General features: G+C 39.6%; 1 protein-coding gene across 2 annotated transcripts; it reads right to left on the bottom strand.

The window, feature by feature from the left end:
* Positions 1-1,506: 1,506 nt before the first annotated feature.
* On the bottom strand, positions 1,507-12,501 carry plat (plasminogen activator, tissue). 2 transcript variants are annotated; one of them, XM_072434067.1, is made up of 15 exons: positions 12,417-12,501; positions 9,292-9,379; positions 9,031-9,148; positions 8,745-8,879; positions 7,995-8,105; positions 6,723-6,897; positions 5,384-5,475; positions 5,138-5,306; positions 4,972-5,057; positions 4,557-4,616; positions 4,273-4,477; positions 4,054-4,190; positions 3,676-3,816; positions 2,877-3,025; positions 1,507-2,580 (listed from the first exon to the last, which is right to left on the bottom strand). In XM_072434067.1, exons 2-15 carry the CDS (start codon positions 9,352-9,354, stop codon positions 2,413-2,415), a joined length of 1,809 nt encoding a protein of 602 aa, XP_072290168.1. In that variant the 5' UTR covers positions 9,355-9,379; positions 12,417-12,501; the 3' UTR covers positions 1,507-2,412. The 2 variants fall into 2 exon arrangements, with proteins under 2 accessions (XP_072290168.1, XP_072290169.1); XM_072434068.1 differs by having other exon boundaries at positions 9,109-9,148.
* Between the last annotated feature and the right edge of the window lie 884 nt (positions 12,502-13,385).

Below are 13,385 nucleotides of genomic sequence, written 5' to 3'. Positions count from 1 at the left end.
TCTAAAAAATGTGCAGCCTGATTACGGCAGTCCCTCTGTTAAATCCTTTTTAATCCCAGGATAAATTGACATGAAAACATTAAAAATCCAACCGCATTTAAAACAAACTTACCTCTCCTCTTTGGAAGAGCAGGGGGCCCACTAGAAAGATGTTGTAAATATACATATAACTAGGTGGGGGAGTGAAAATGTAAACTCACACAAGACTAAATAGGCTTACTTACGAGTTGAGTTTTCCAAAGAGGCTCTATTTGAAAGACATTTCAAATTAGTAATATAATCATTATGATGAAAACAACCATTGATTGCAAGTCTTAGAGGGACTTCATCATACACAAATGGAACGTATAGTTGTGTCCTCCACTACAGTATACGGGTTCATGTGCCAATATCAGCAGGCAGAAGTTAACACAAGTTTTATATTTCATAAGGTTTTAGTGACTACAGAAAAGCACCCCACCTGTGGAGGAATATTTTTAAATGATAGCTCATAAACCTATAGTTTTCTTAATTGTTAAGCTTTACAAATGCAAGAGACCATTTAAATGGATAGTTAGAGTTTTTCTTTTTTTAAATATAACAGTAATATAAACTGAATTTCCATCCATCCATCCATTTTCTGCCGCTTTATCCGGGGCCGGGTCGCGGGGGCAGTAGTCTGAGCAGGGACTCCCAGACTTCCTTCTCCCCAGACACTTCTGAATTTCATGTATAATAATTATTATATAGTAGGTGTTACATACACAGTGGCTAACATTTGTAGACACTAGGATTTAATATATGTTCTGAATTATATAAGATAACTTCGACAATCACAGTTAGCAACATAATAAGCTGAATAAATCAATGGTTTGCCAAGGTCTTTAGTTGTTCATTAATCTATGGCAAACATATGAGGGCAAAAACAGTGTTGAAACCGGACACTTCCTTCTCACGCCACTGTAAAGTTATCCTATTGTAAAACTGAAAAATGTGTTGTAACTTAAAAAATTACATTACCATTGTTGTTCCTTTCCCAGCACTCGGCTCAAGAGGAAATGTCTGTATTTGGTTGGATGCAAATAGATCAAAAGGTTGTACAGGAGCGATACTGTGAGAGTTGCTGTCCTAACTGATCTAGTTTGCATGTCCTACCTGTACCAGCCGGACAACAGCGCTCAATACCATCCCAACGCCCACTGTATCACTATAAGTGCGCATGGAAGTTGTAAATGTAAAACAAGAAGTAGAAAAATGTGTGCCGAGTTGGGTTTTTATGACATAAGATCATTTTATTTGTCAAACTATCTGTATTAAAGTTAAAATCCAAAATTTAAATATGTAAACTGAATTTGAGTGAAATGAGTATGATATGCTCAATCAGTTTAGGAACATGAGAGTTCCTCTATTATCATGCGTCGTCACTTGATGGTTAAGATACATTTTTAGCAGTAAGTTACATACTTAGGTGAAAGAGCTAGTTAATTTATGAAATAGCAAATCAGATAAATCACTGAATAAAATACATAATACAGTAAATTTTATTGACAACATGATACAATGAGGCTCTATTAAAATAATAAATAATGCAGTACAAACATCATGTGGTTAACTAAAAGAATAGTAACATAAATAATACATTTTAAATAACAAATATGGACATTGGCGGATTCGACAAGACATTTTGTTAATAACATACTATTGAGGAGCAGAAAAAGCTCCCAGTTGATAAAAATATAAATGTAATGTACAACTATTAAACACTGTACACAGTAAGCTGATGCTGGGCTCAACCCTGCTATCTGACACTCAAGTGCTGAACAAGGGAACAACACGCACGTTGATTAGGTAGTTTCAATTCTTCAATACAATATGGAAATCGTTTTTTATAAAATATTAACCAAAAAATGTGAACCAAATCTGAACCAGCAGATAATGGAACACATTCATACAACACAATCCAAATGTTTGACTTTAACAAATATGCTCCTTTATGATTACATTTCTAGCCAGGAGAAATTTGCACTACTAATTATATTTTATCAACTAATACGTTACATGTAATCCTAACTGCAGCTAAAAGTGCACTACTGTATGTAACTTTTGTTTGTCTACATTGAGATGTGATTGCTTTGCCTGGAATGTTCCAGACCATGGTATCATACTTATCTATTGTGCATTCATTCAATTAAAGGTGTTTTTATTGCAGATTTGTTGAAAACGTTTGGTATTGTTCCTTATATACACTGTACTGAAAAGTACATTGACCACAGTAGTCCTTTTTATGCACCTATCCTGGTTTCAAACTTCCATCGTGTGCATTCAAACCAACAGAAAAGTGCTACAGATCCTTATGACCCGTTCTCTGTGTTCACTGCATTGCCCTGCCAGGGAAAGTTACATAACAACATCCATCTGCTGCCACTCAAAAAATTATACAGGGTTGGCCTTTATTTTGGCATTCATCCAGTCGATGTAATGGCTGACACGGGTATAGACTCCAGGCTTATCTTTCTGTCCACAGCCGTCACCCCAGCTGATAACACCCATCAGCATCATCCGGTTGTTGTTTCGACAAACTAGTGGGCCCCCAGAGTCGCCCTGAGAGGAACACACAAACATTAGCCATTGGCTGTAGCCGTTGGTAATAAATCTGTTATCTGACATTAAAAACACTGTGAACTGTTTTCAATACCACCTTGAAAGGAAGTAGTGCCACCAGAATGGACATACATATCAATACATGATGAAAGATTTTCACTGTTGCCATAGAAATTAACAGTTAAAAAAGTATATATAATATTTTGAATGATCAAAGGTGAGAACCCATAATATGTATGCCATGAAATAATCAGTAAAATAAGCATGTTTCCTAAAGTTAAAATCATAATTTGTACCTTGCAGGCATCGTCCAGGCCTCTAGTGTCACCTGCACACAGCATGTTGGCAGTGACTGTTCGTCCGGACAGCACATCTGGGACACAGCGCTCTTTTGGCCACAGCCTCACATAACCTCTCTTCACACGTTCAGAATACTCCGCTGAAACTGTGGGAGACCAGTGTTAGAATGTAGTTTTAATCAAGATTTAGTGCAATCACATTTTTAGGTTTAGTCGACTTAGGGTTCACACTTTCAAGTACACACAAAATAAAATTTGTGCAAGATCAGGACTTCACCAGGACTAGAACAGGACCAAAGCAGGATCATAAAAAGACCAAACCAGGACTATTATTATTGTTATTTGCTTTATTTGGGCAGGTCAGTGTACGTTAATGAACATTCCAGATTGTAGCCCCGGGCTGATTTGCATCCGTTGTCCTACATTCCTTCTCACAAAAACACTCTTTCATACACCATCATACTTGGAAACTATACAAGTATAATGTGCTTTGTATGTAGTATGCTATGTACAAGTAAGTATATATAGAGTAGCATATAAACAGAGTGTCCATCTAGTCTCAGCGTGTGGCTACTCTTAATTTAGTTTAATTTTTACTTGTCAGAAACTATCGCTTTCACTTTTATTCATAATTTATTACTTTTTGTTAGTTTTAATCAGCAAATGTATCAAAACAGTGGGAAAGAATATTGACAACAAACCAGCAAAATGCTGCCCTCTATTGGTCACAGTTTAATCACATCTGATTTAGTTGACGTCTGCGTTCAATATCAACATACACCCTAATGTTACTCACATTCAGAATCTTTGCCGTAGCCAGAGATCTCACACTCGGTCCAGTCGGGCAGTTCTTGTCCCCGTTCGGGCAAACATGCAGGGAAGACCTCCGGTGCGTTTACAGCACACAGGCCAATGTCCGAATTTAGCTTCAACAGAGCTGCAAGTGGAAAGTGACCATAGGAAAGTCAAGGCAATGTGTGCGGGTAAAGTGGGTGATGAAAGCGTATTTATAGACTCTGCCTATGACAAAAGGTTCCATATGAACACAGCTTGGTTTAAGCACCATAATAGATGCGCCTTATTCATGATATACTCACTTTATCGCACATATTCTCTAGTATATATTGATTACATTCACTAATGCTAAATCTTGTAATGACTTGCAACTACTCACCAATATCATTATCGAAAGTTTCATTGTCAAACTTCTCATGTATCCAATATTGTTCCACTTTGAATATCTGCTCACTGGTCGAGTTCTGCTTGCGAAATGTTCTGCCTAAAATCACCTCCAGTTCTTTAGCTTTGGCTCTGAAACGTCACAAGTATGATCATGTGTTTTTATTCAAAATTGTCATGAATAGTCAGTATGCATATGTGATTGTTGACCTACTTGTCTTCAAAGCAGTGTGCAGCAGACAGCACCCAGCAGGAGTCAATCAGCACCCCTCCACATCGATGGAAGTGTTTTTTGAGCCGAGCCTGGTAAACATTAATTGCTGCTTGCCACGGCTGCTCAGTGATGTCACTCGCTCTGCCTCCAAACATCCTGAACACGCGACGGTTCAGGGTGTTGTCAAAACGCTCCCCACATGTTGCTATAAAAAACGCAGTTTAGCTTCAATATCATGCTGTTATGTTACATTTTAAAGTGATACGAATGAGTATATACAGTACCTCCGTTATTGTTGTTGGTTGCTCGAGGACCAAGAGTGGTAATAACAGGTGGATTTTTTGCTAGAAATGTAAGAAAACAGCAAATTAGTCATTTGTGTTTTTGTCATTTTGATTTTGCTTTTTTATCCTTTTATAAATCAAGTCAAGTTTATTTATAAGGTGCATTTAAAGCAACCACATCGACCCAAAGAGCGATACACAGGCAATATAAAGTTCAATAAAACAATAAATAAGTTGTGGGTTAAAAGCTAGGGCTAATAAATGGGTTTTGAATAAAGACTTAAATATAATCTGATATTGGGCTTTGCGTAATGCTCAAAGAAAGTCTGTTGTAGAGTCTAGTTGTCAGTCGTGACAGTGGCAATGTAAAAGCAGTTGAGATTTGTATAGTTGAAATACATTTTGAGGTACTAACCACATTTAGGAATATCACAGAGCTCCCAAGTCAACTGCATGTTCTTGTAAGTGTGACACCAGGGGCCCACATCACCATCTGGATTCCTTGGGCACAAAAACACAGACATATAAACTTAAATAAAAACTGTTATTCATGTTTACTCGCAGCTTTTTTGAGTAGTTACCTGCAGAAATTGTGTCCGGACAGTCCCAGCTCAAGAGCATCAGACCTCCATGCGTTGTACAGTTTTCTCCTGACTGCAGCCGCATCCCACGGGAGGCAGCGGGAGCCACTTCTTGTTTCTGCCACCGTGCCTCTATACGACTGACCTGAGCCCAAGACGCAGCCCTTATCTGCACATAGAGTATGTTGTATTGTAACAGATTTTCATAGTAGTATCACATAAAAGAGCTGACTTTATTTAGCATACCTTCTGGACACTTGGGTAATGAACAAAACTCCCAGACGACCTGAGTGCCTCTGTAGATGTAACACCAGGGAGTGCTGTCCCTGTCTGGGTTCCTATAAGATAAGATAAGATAAGATAATCCTTTATTGTCCCACATGGGGAAATTTCATTGGTGCAACGCAGGTAGATACAGAGGTAGATACAGAAGAACAGATCACTTATAGGAAGTCTGAAAAACACTTTCAGTAGAAGATCTCCTATAAATAAATAAAAACTCCCATAGACAAATAAATACATAAATACCATTGCATGTGATCCCGACAGTAATTGCACATGAATATGTGTCACGACAGCACATAGATTGCACATGAATTTCACAGTAATTGCACATGAATTGCACATGAATTCCAACAGCAATTGCACATACGACATAATTGCACATCAGTATTAGGTTAGGTCAGTATTGCGACGGGATAACGTGACGATCTCCGGGTAAGACGACTGTTCTCCGCAGTTTCATGAGTTCCTCCTTTGTGGAAACGCGGTACGGCGCCGGCCGGGGGGCGGGGCCGGAGCCGGGGGGCGGGGCCGGAGCCGGGGGGCGGGGCCGGAGCCGGGGGACTCAGAGCCAAGACACATCGCAACGACACGACGAAAACACTCAATCCAGCCGAATAAAGTCAAAACAAGTTAATTTAAAGCGATTCCAGTGCGTGTCCCGATCGTTCGTCAAGTTCCTCTTTCATATAAACGTGTATATAAACGTGTATATAAACGTGTACCGACGACACGCCGTACTTTAGCGCGGCCGGAGGGCGCGGGGGGGAGGGGGGCTGGTGGGCTCGCTCGGAGCTAGCTCACGTCACAACAACACAACGAACGCAACGAAAAACGCTCAAATCCAGCCGAAAAAAGTCAAAAACAGTTGAATTAAAAAACTATTCCAGCGCGTGTCCCTATCGCACAGTAAAATAGAAAAAATATACTAACTATATTTACAAAATATAGGAGATAAAGCATAATAAGTGTGAGAAAGAAGAGAGAGCGTTTACACCGGGCTGCCAGCTGTACCAGCGCCTTATGACGTAATGGGAGGAAAAATGTGTTACATGTTTCAGTGTAAAAAATATAGTCAGAAGAAACATTGCAATTTTACAATAATGAGGAAAAAACTGTCTAAGATTACAATTCACCTAGGAAGTGGCCAGCTTGAAATCAAACTGGCTCTATGTTAATCAAAATTAGATTTACTTTAATAACCTAATTGTCATGAGTTACTCCGTTATGCTTTTAAACTCTAACATTTATTGATCAAATACCAGCTTTAATAGATAGATATTCATCACCAGTGTCCACATACCTGCAGTAATTGTGATTACCCAGTCCCAGGCTGCTGGCGTCATTCTTTCGGGCAGTGTAGCGCTTTTCCCTCAGAGAAGTGGAGTTCCAGTTTATACACTCCGCCCCCAAGTGACTGATACTCCATGTGCCGCGATAACCTTCCCCTTGTCCAGTAACACACCGCTCCTTAGTATCTATACAGAGAAACAAAATGTATTACAAACTGGACAGAGATAAACTTTCGAATGAATCCCAACCCATCCCTAATTTGCCTCATATCATATGTACCGGTATTTATTTATTTATTTATTTATGTATTTATTTATTTATTTATTTTATTTTTTTCCCCTCCATCCCTTGTTGGGAAATGGGAGGTTTTGTCTATGGGAGTTTTTGTTTATAGGAGATCTTCTATTGAGAGTGTTTTCAAACTTCCTATAAGTGATCTGTTCTTTTTCTCTGTATCTACCTCTGTATCTACCTGCGTTGCATCAATGAAATTTCCCCATGTGGGACAATAAAGGATTATCTTATCTTATCTTATATTTTAATTTAGACATCAATCTTTTTGTGCGTCCGAACACTGTTAATATAAGTCAAATTTATACATGAGATTCTCCAATCCAGTTAATTAAATCCAGGCTTCTGAGTAACTGCTCAATGGAAGTACTTGGCAGTGACCAGATGGGTTTATCCATTTGGGTGGGTGGGGTATCCTAAGTAAGTGAGTAAGTACCTCAGCCAAGGCCTCAGACCCATGACACGAGGCTGGAGACACATTCTGAGTGTGACCAGATTTAGAGTTTAATAGGGTTAAAACATTTGCTTAGGGTCAATTTAGAATTACATTGATATTGACATAGTTATCTTATGGTACCACTTTAAAAATGCCATCTGATCTTGAAAGCTTAGAGGGGTTGGACCTGGACAGCGTTGGGATGTGAGACTGAAGACCAGTGGAGCAGCAGTGGCTTTAGTGGACTTTGTCATTCTGTCCTTAGGCAAAACTTTTCCTCCACTTTGTTTAAGTATGAATGTGGTGTGTGAGAGATTGGTGGTGGCTGGAGTGGTCGATAGTGCAGATTGAGAGCCTTGTCTGCCCCAGGGCAGTTGTGGCTACAACAGCTTAGCCCCACTGAGTATGGTGTGAGTGAATAATTCACAAACCTGTAAAGCATTATTATTAACAGAACTCATATATCTCTTTACTTGTTAAATGCAATTTTGATTTGATTGCTGTGTTTTATCTTGAAGACTTAGTATTCATACTTTCTTACTTATAGATACTTACTGATTTCACACTGGGGTCCACTGAAGCCCGGGGGACACTGGCAGATGTAGTCTGACGTGTACACTGCCTCTTTGCAAGTCCCTCCATTATAGCAGTGAGAAACGTAGCAGTCTACAAAGGAACATTAAGTACTCATGTTAACAACAGTCATCAAGACCACAAATACAATTCTTTTGGAAAATATTTTAGGTAAATGTGTCTCATGTAACGTAATTTATCAGCAGACAAATTAACACAAACTGAAACATTGACTATTGCAGCAAATGTCACCTGTTTTTATCAGTGCAGAAGTTCAGCTTGGTTATTTATGCATTTCACAAAGGGCTACATTAGGAATAACTGCCCGAGTTATAGTCCACGGTTTGAGCTGTGGGTCACAATGTGGTTGTAATTTGTCTGAGGGAGGAACAATTCTGTCTCACAGAATTCGTCAATGGGGGTGAAAATGCGCACATGGGCTGGTCTGGCAAAAGAATTTCAAACAATCTCAGACTAAAATACACACACTTAGAAACACAGAAACACCACAGCTGTTCAGCTGGATGCACTGGAATAACAGGGATTTGAACATATAAGCGAGGTTGGCCAACAGAAAATAATCAAATGAGGTTGAGAAAGTGCGTTTAAGTGTATTCATGAAAAAGACTCAAAAGGTCAGAAGGGACAAGCGGGTTAAAGATTTTAGTTCAAGCTGAGGCTAACATGAAGACTACATGCCAGGCAAAGAGCATGTGTTTGTGTCAGACTCACTGATGACTGGGACAACATGACAAAGCTCTCTTCCTCTCATCGCACAGCGACAATACTCCACGCGCTTTCCCCTCCACCGCAGCCACGTGTCACCAAATCTACGCACTGCTGATGTTTCACTATCCACACACTGGACTGAAGATACAGAGACACACACACTGTGAGCCAACAAACAGTAACAAAACATTCACGGTGATTGGGGACATGTACATGCAGTTATAGTGACAGTTATGAAACAAGGAAAATAGAGAGGTGATGGAAAGAGACAAATGAGTGAGGGGCTCACAGGAGGTGTCAAAGGAAGGTGACTTCTGAACATGAATAACGAAAAGTGTCCGTCTTGGTGGCTGCCGCCCTGCCTCACCTCTAAAACGTGTGCCACGCTTCGAGCGCAAGAGTTTAACCTGTGAAACGAGAGAATCAACTTAGTCACAAAAGTATTGCTTTGTTCTCTATGCCCCAAGCATTAAAATCATCTGTAGGGAATCTGGGATGAATCATGCAAACCACAGGAATATTCCTCCAATAAAAATGCTGTAACACTTACATTGTCAGCAGAGCTGCAGTAGAGAGCACACAGTGCGAGAAGTAGGCCGAGGGCTGACTTCATGGTTAATAAAAGATGTCCTCAAAAGCTGCAAACAGAAATAAATAATGATTTGTTTTTAATGAATGTCAAACAGTATGTTTCTGGATACAATAAAAATACAAGACATTTTATGGGACTTGGGGATGGGCATTTAACATCACTTTATCCTTCCTTTGTAAAAGTGTATGATTTGGCAACAAGTGTATGATTTGGCAACAAGTGTATGATTTGGCTTCCTTCCTGGAGAAACCCTTCACTTGCTGTTGCTGTTATATTTTCAACGAGTGAACAAAAGCAAAGGGGGAAATGTGAGGGACAAACCTTTTTTTCTTAAACCCAATTTAGTGCTTTGTTTATTACTATCTAGAAAAGTGTGTGGTTAAATTACATTACGTTTTCAGTTGAAAAGCACATCCTTTGTAGATTATAATTTGTGTATACAGGTTTCATTCTAGGATTTTAAAGAGGAATATACAGAGCATGAATACAAATCACGGTAAGTGCCTGTTGCTCATGTGTGAGTAAACGTGAGTCATAAAGAAGAATGAAGGGGCTGGTTTGAGGAAGGAGGATGAGTAGACACAGGAAGAGAAAGTAAGACAAAGAGACTAAGAAAAAGAAGGAAAAGAGTTGATCTGAAATAACTTTGTGGAACTTCTTGAGACACATACAACAGTGCATACTAGACACAGACATGTAACAATTGCCAACGGCCACTGTCATTTCTATTGCTCTGCCTTCCTCCTCACAGTCGGCTGATTTCTCACTGATTCACGTCCTGTGGTCTGCTCAGCTAATAAAACACCACTGTGCTTTCTTTCAAATAGATCAGAGGGGGAACAAGCTGTGCTGGCAATACACACACACACACACACGCACACACACACACAAGCACGCACGCACACACACACACAAGCACGCACGCACACACACACATGCACAGGCCTACACAATATGCCCAGGAACGTGGAGCTAATCTGACCCTCTGCCCACAAAGAGTTGCTGTTCACTGCTCATTGTACTTAAGAACAACAGCCTCTCTTGACTTCAAGACAGTGTACTGTCTTGAAGTCAATTCAGTGAACTGGTGGTCTTCCTCTTATTATGACCCAAGCATCCTTTAGAATCGGCCCTTCTGAGCCCCACAAAAACAGCTCTTTTTTTGTGTCCTTTGTGCAGCTGTGGCCGCTTTGTCAGCTCGAACATGTGTTTCCTGCCTCTGTCACTGCTGCACACATGATACATATCATGACATGCACAGGCCAAAATGTACATCAGACATGAACACACACACTTACACTTTCATGTGTATGGTATCTGATACATAGGGGCCCTCTGTGAAAACACACTACCCTGCCATTAGACTGTCCCACAATGCAACAGGCTTGTGCCAAACCTGCTTTTGCGGACTGCAGACTAGATTTGAAACTTAAAATAAATGTAAAGAGAAACGGGATGGATTATATATTATAGATAATATTAGCTTTGTTTGTAAATAGTATGATGTCCTAAACCCAAAATAAGACATTATTTTGGATTTAAATAGAAATACATATGTGTCACACAAAATGCACTTGAGTAAATATGACTTTTAACTCGTGTTAATTATTTATACTTTGTGTGGTCATGCACTTACAGTACTACGGACCAGATTGTTGACTTATCCACAATTTGGGTTTCACAGCCTATTAACAGGTATGTGTAATAACAAGGTTATGAAGCCGGTGGTGATACATTCTTGTTTTCCAGTAATAGGCCAAAATGTCAAAGTCAAATATGCTTTTGAAATACCTGCATCTGTCTGTGAACCGATGTTGCTTTTTCTGAGCTCTGGCTGGTGTCATAATGGGTGTGGACCAACTGCAACTGAGTCCCCCAGAGAGGAACTGGTCAAGGAAATACCTTTAAACATATCACTGTAAGAGATTTACAGCTATTTTTCGACTGGCACTGGTACTTTTCTAAGAAGCTGTGCATCACCATTGCAACTGCATTTCTATACATTTATGGAGATTAGAGTAAACTCTTACGGTACAAGTCCATCATCACATCTTAGTCATCACTACGCTACAAACACCATGATTTCATTATAATCTTTGTGCAGGAAATGTACGGTAACAGAAACTTTAAAGCTTTATCTGAAAAAAAAAAAAAAACAGGTAACAATCAGGTATAGCTGGGCAATATGACAAAAATAATCAATTTAAAAAGACTAACAATATTCCTTTCCTGAACACAAACAACACATACTTTGAATCCGTGTCAAAAAATACAGTACTATAATTTCTTCCTCCAATGTCTGAATTCTGCTCCAAAAACCAAGCTTTTGATGCAGACCTCTTAATTAAGATGCAAGCGAATCAGAAATGAAAAAATCTTGATTAAAATGTAATACACCTTAACTTCCATCACTTTTAGGTTCAGAAGATGAACATTAAAGAAAGCAGTGAGAGAAAGGCCATGAGAGAAAGACCTAGAGATCAGCAAAAAGATAGTGAGTGTTGCTTAGTCATGCTATTTTCACGGGCTGCAAAAACAGAGCTGAAAGAAGACACCATAATGGACTGGACATAATGATGGTATTGGAAGAAGAGCTTGTCAGAGGTAAATGTACCATGAGTAAGCTACACTAAAATCGGGAGATAAGCAATGTCCTTTTATCAAACAAAATGTCCAAGTCAAAATTTCAGCTGCACAGAACCTGCCATAGGGTAAACATACTGGATAAAACAAAGATATGATGAGTAACAGTAGTAGGCTGCTTGATGATGTGGGCATTCATGGTCAATACAAAATAAATAACTGATCAAAAATGTGGAATGAATTGTCCAAATGACCCACATTTACATATAGGATACAAACAGGTGTCTTAGCCCGGTGAGGGATGGTCAGGCCTATCTGTTCACTCATCCGTGCTAAGTCTAATAACACTTCAATGAACTCCAGGAGAACATTGTAATTATGCATTCAATTAAAAATGTTGAAACTAAATGTTGAAACTGAACAAGTCGACCCCAAACATGTAGTCTACACTGCATCCACAATAGCCCTGCCATGATGATGAATGGAACTTAAGTTCTTACCCAGCGACACTGTCTTGATGCGATGACCTCGGTAGAAGCAGCTCTTCTCTTCTCCTCAGGTTTCCTGTGAGTTGTGCAGGCTCGTGTTGCGCGCACAAAGGGAGGACTGCAGCCTAAAGTATCGGCCCGGGAGGAGGCCATGGAGGAGGCCCATGAAACAGAGAGAGGGCGGGGCCAGAGCCGGGCACAGGGCCAGGGCCGGGCACGGGACAGTCTCTCTCTAGTACTCCTGTTTACAGTTACAGTTGCCACATCATGCAGTTGCCCATCATCAACCTTTTAAGATACATCTCAAATTCATCATCAATCATTTATGATTGGATGTGACTCTCTGCATTGGGGAGTGTTGGGAGACTTTTTGGATGTTCGTGCTTGTCTTATATCTACATATGTAATCGTTTGTAAATCTGGCTCCATTTTCCTTACAGTTCCACTAGCCGTGGCTCTAGTGTATCTCAGTAAGAAGAAAAAAGGCACTGGAAAAATTTAGACAACACCACTAGTCACCAACTCGTCAAAACTGTTTATGTAATAAAACCCATTGTTATTATCATTAAAATGTCTGAACATGTTTTGCTACAACCAGCCTAAAACCATCTTAACACAAATAAACAGAATACAACAACAAAGAACATTTTAAGAGAATTTAAGTAATCACAATTCTAGGTCACTGTGAAGAAGTGGTTGTAAACGTAGAAGTGTGACACACTGCACAGTGAACCTCTGCTTACTTGGAATAAACAGAAATGTTCTAAACATCCTCAATCTGATGGGGCCCTGAAACAGGAAGGGAAAACATCACTCTGTTGTGATGCATGTACACTGGATGGGATTGTTCACTTATAGTCAATAGTCACGTTCATATTATATATCTATGGTACACTGCCGTTTTAATGGCCTCTGACGCCATAAATATTGCATACAAAATTAAGTGAGTATTTATTTATACTTACACAACCGTGAAAATGA

Source organism: Eucyclogobius newberryi, unplaced genomic scaffold (genome assembly GCF_026437365.1).
Source record: "Eucyclogobius newberryi isolate DKJ021-1_F unplaced genomic scaffold, fEucNew1.0.hap1 SCAF_6, whole genome shotgun sequence".
NCBI classification, from domain to species: domain Eukaryota; kingdom Metazoa; phylum Chordata; class Actinopteri; order Gobiiformes; family Gobiidae; genus Eucyclogobius; species Eucyclogobius newberryi.
The sequence above is the reverse complement of the archived record's forward strand: the minus strand, read 5'-3'. Positions and strand labels throughout refer to the sequence as shown.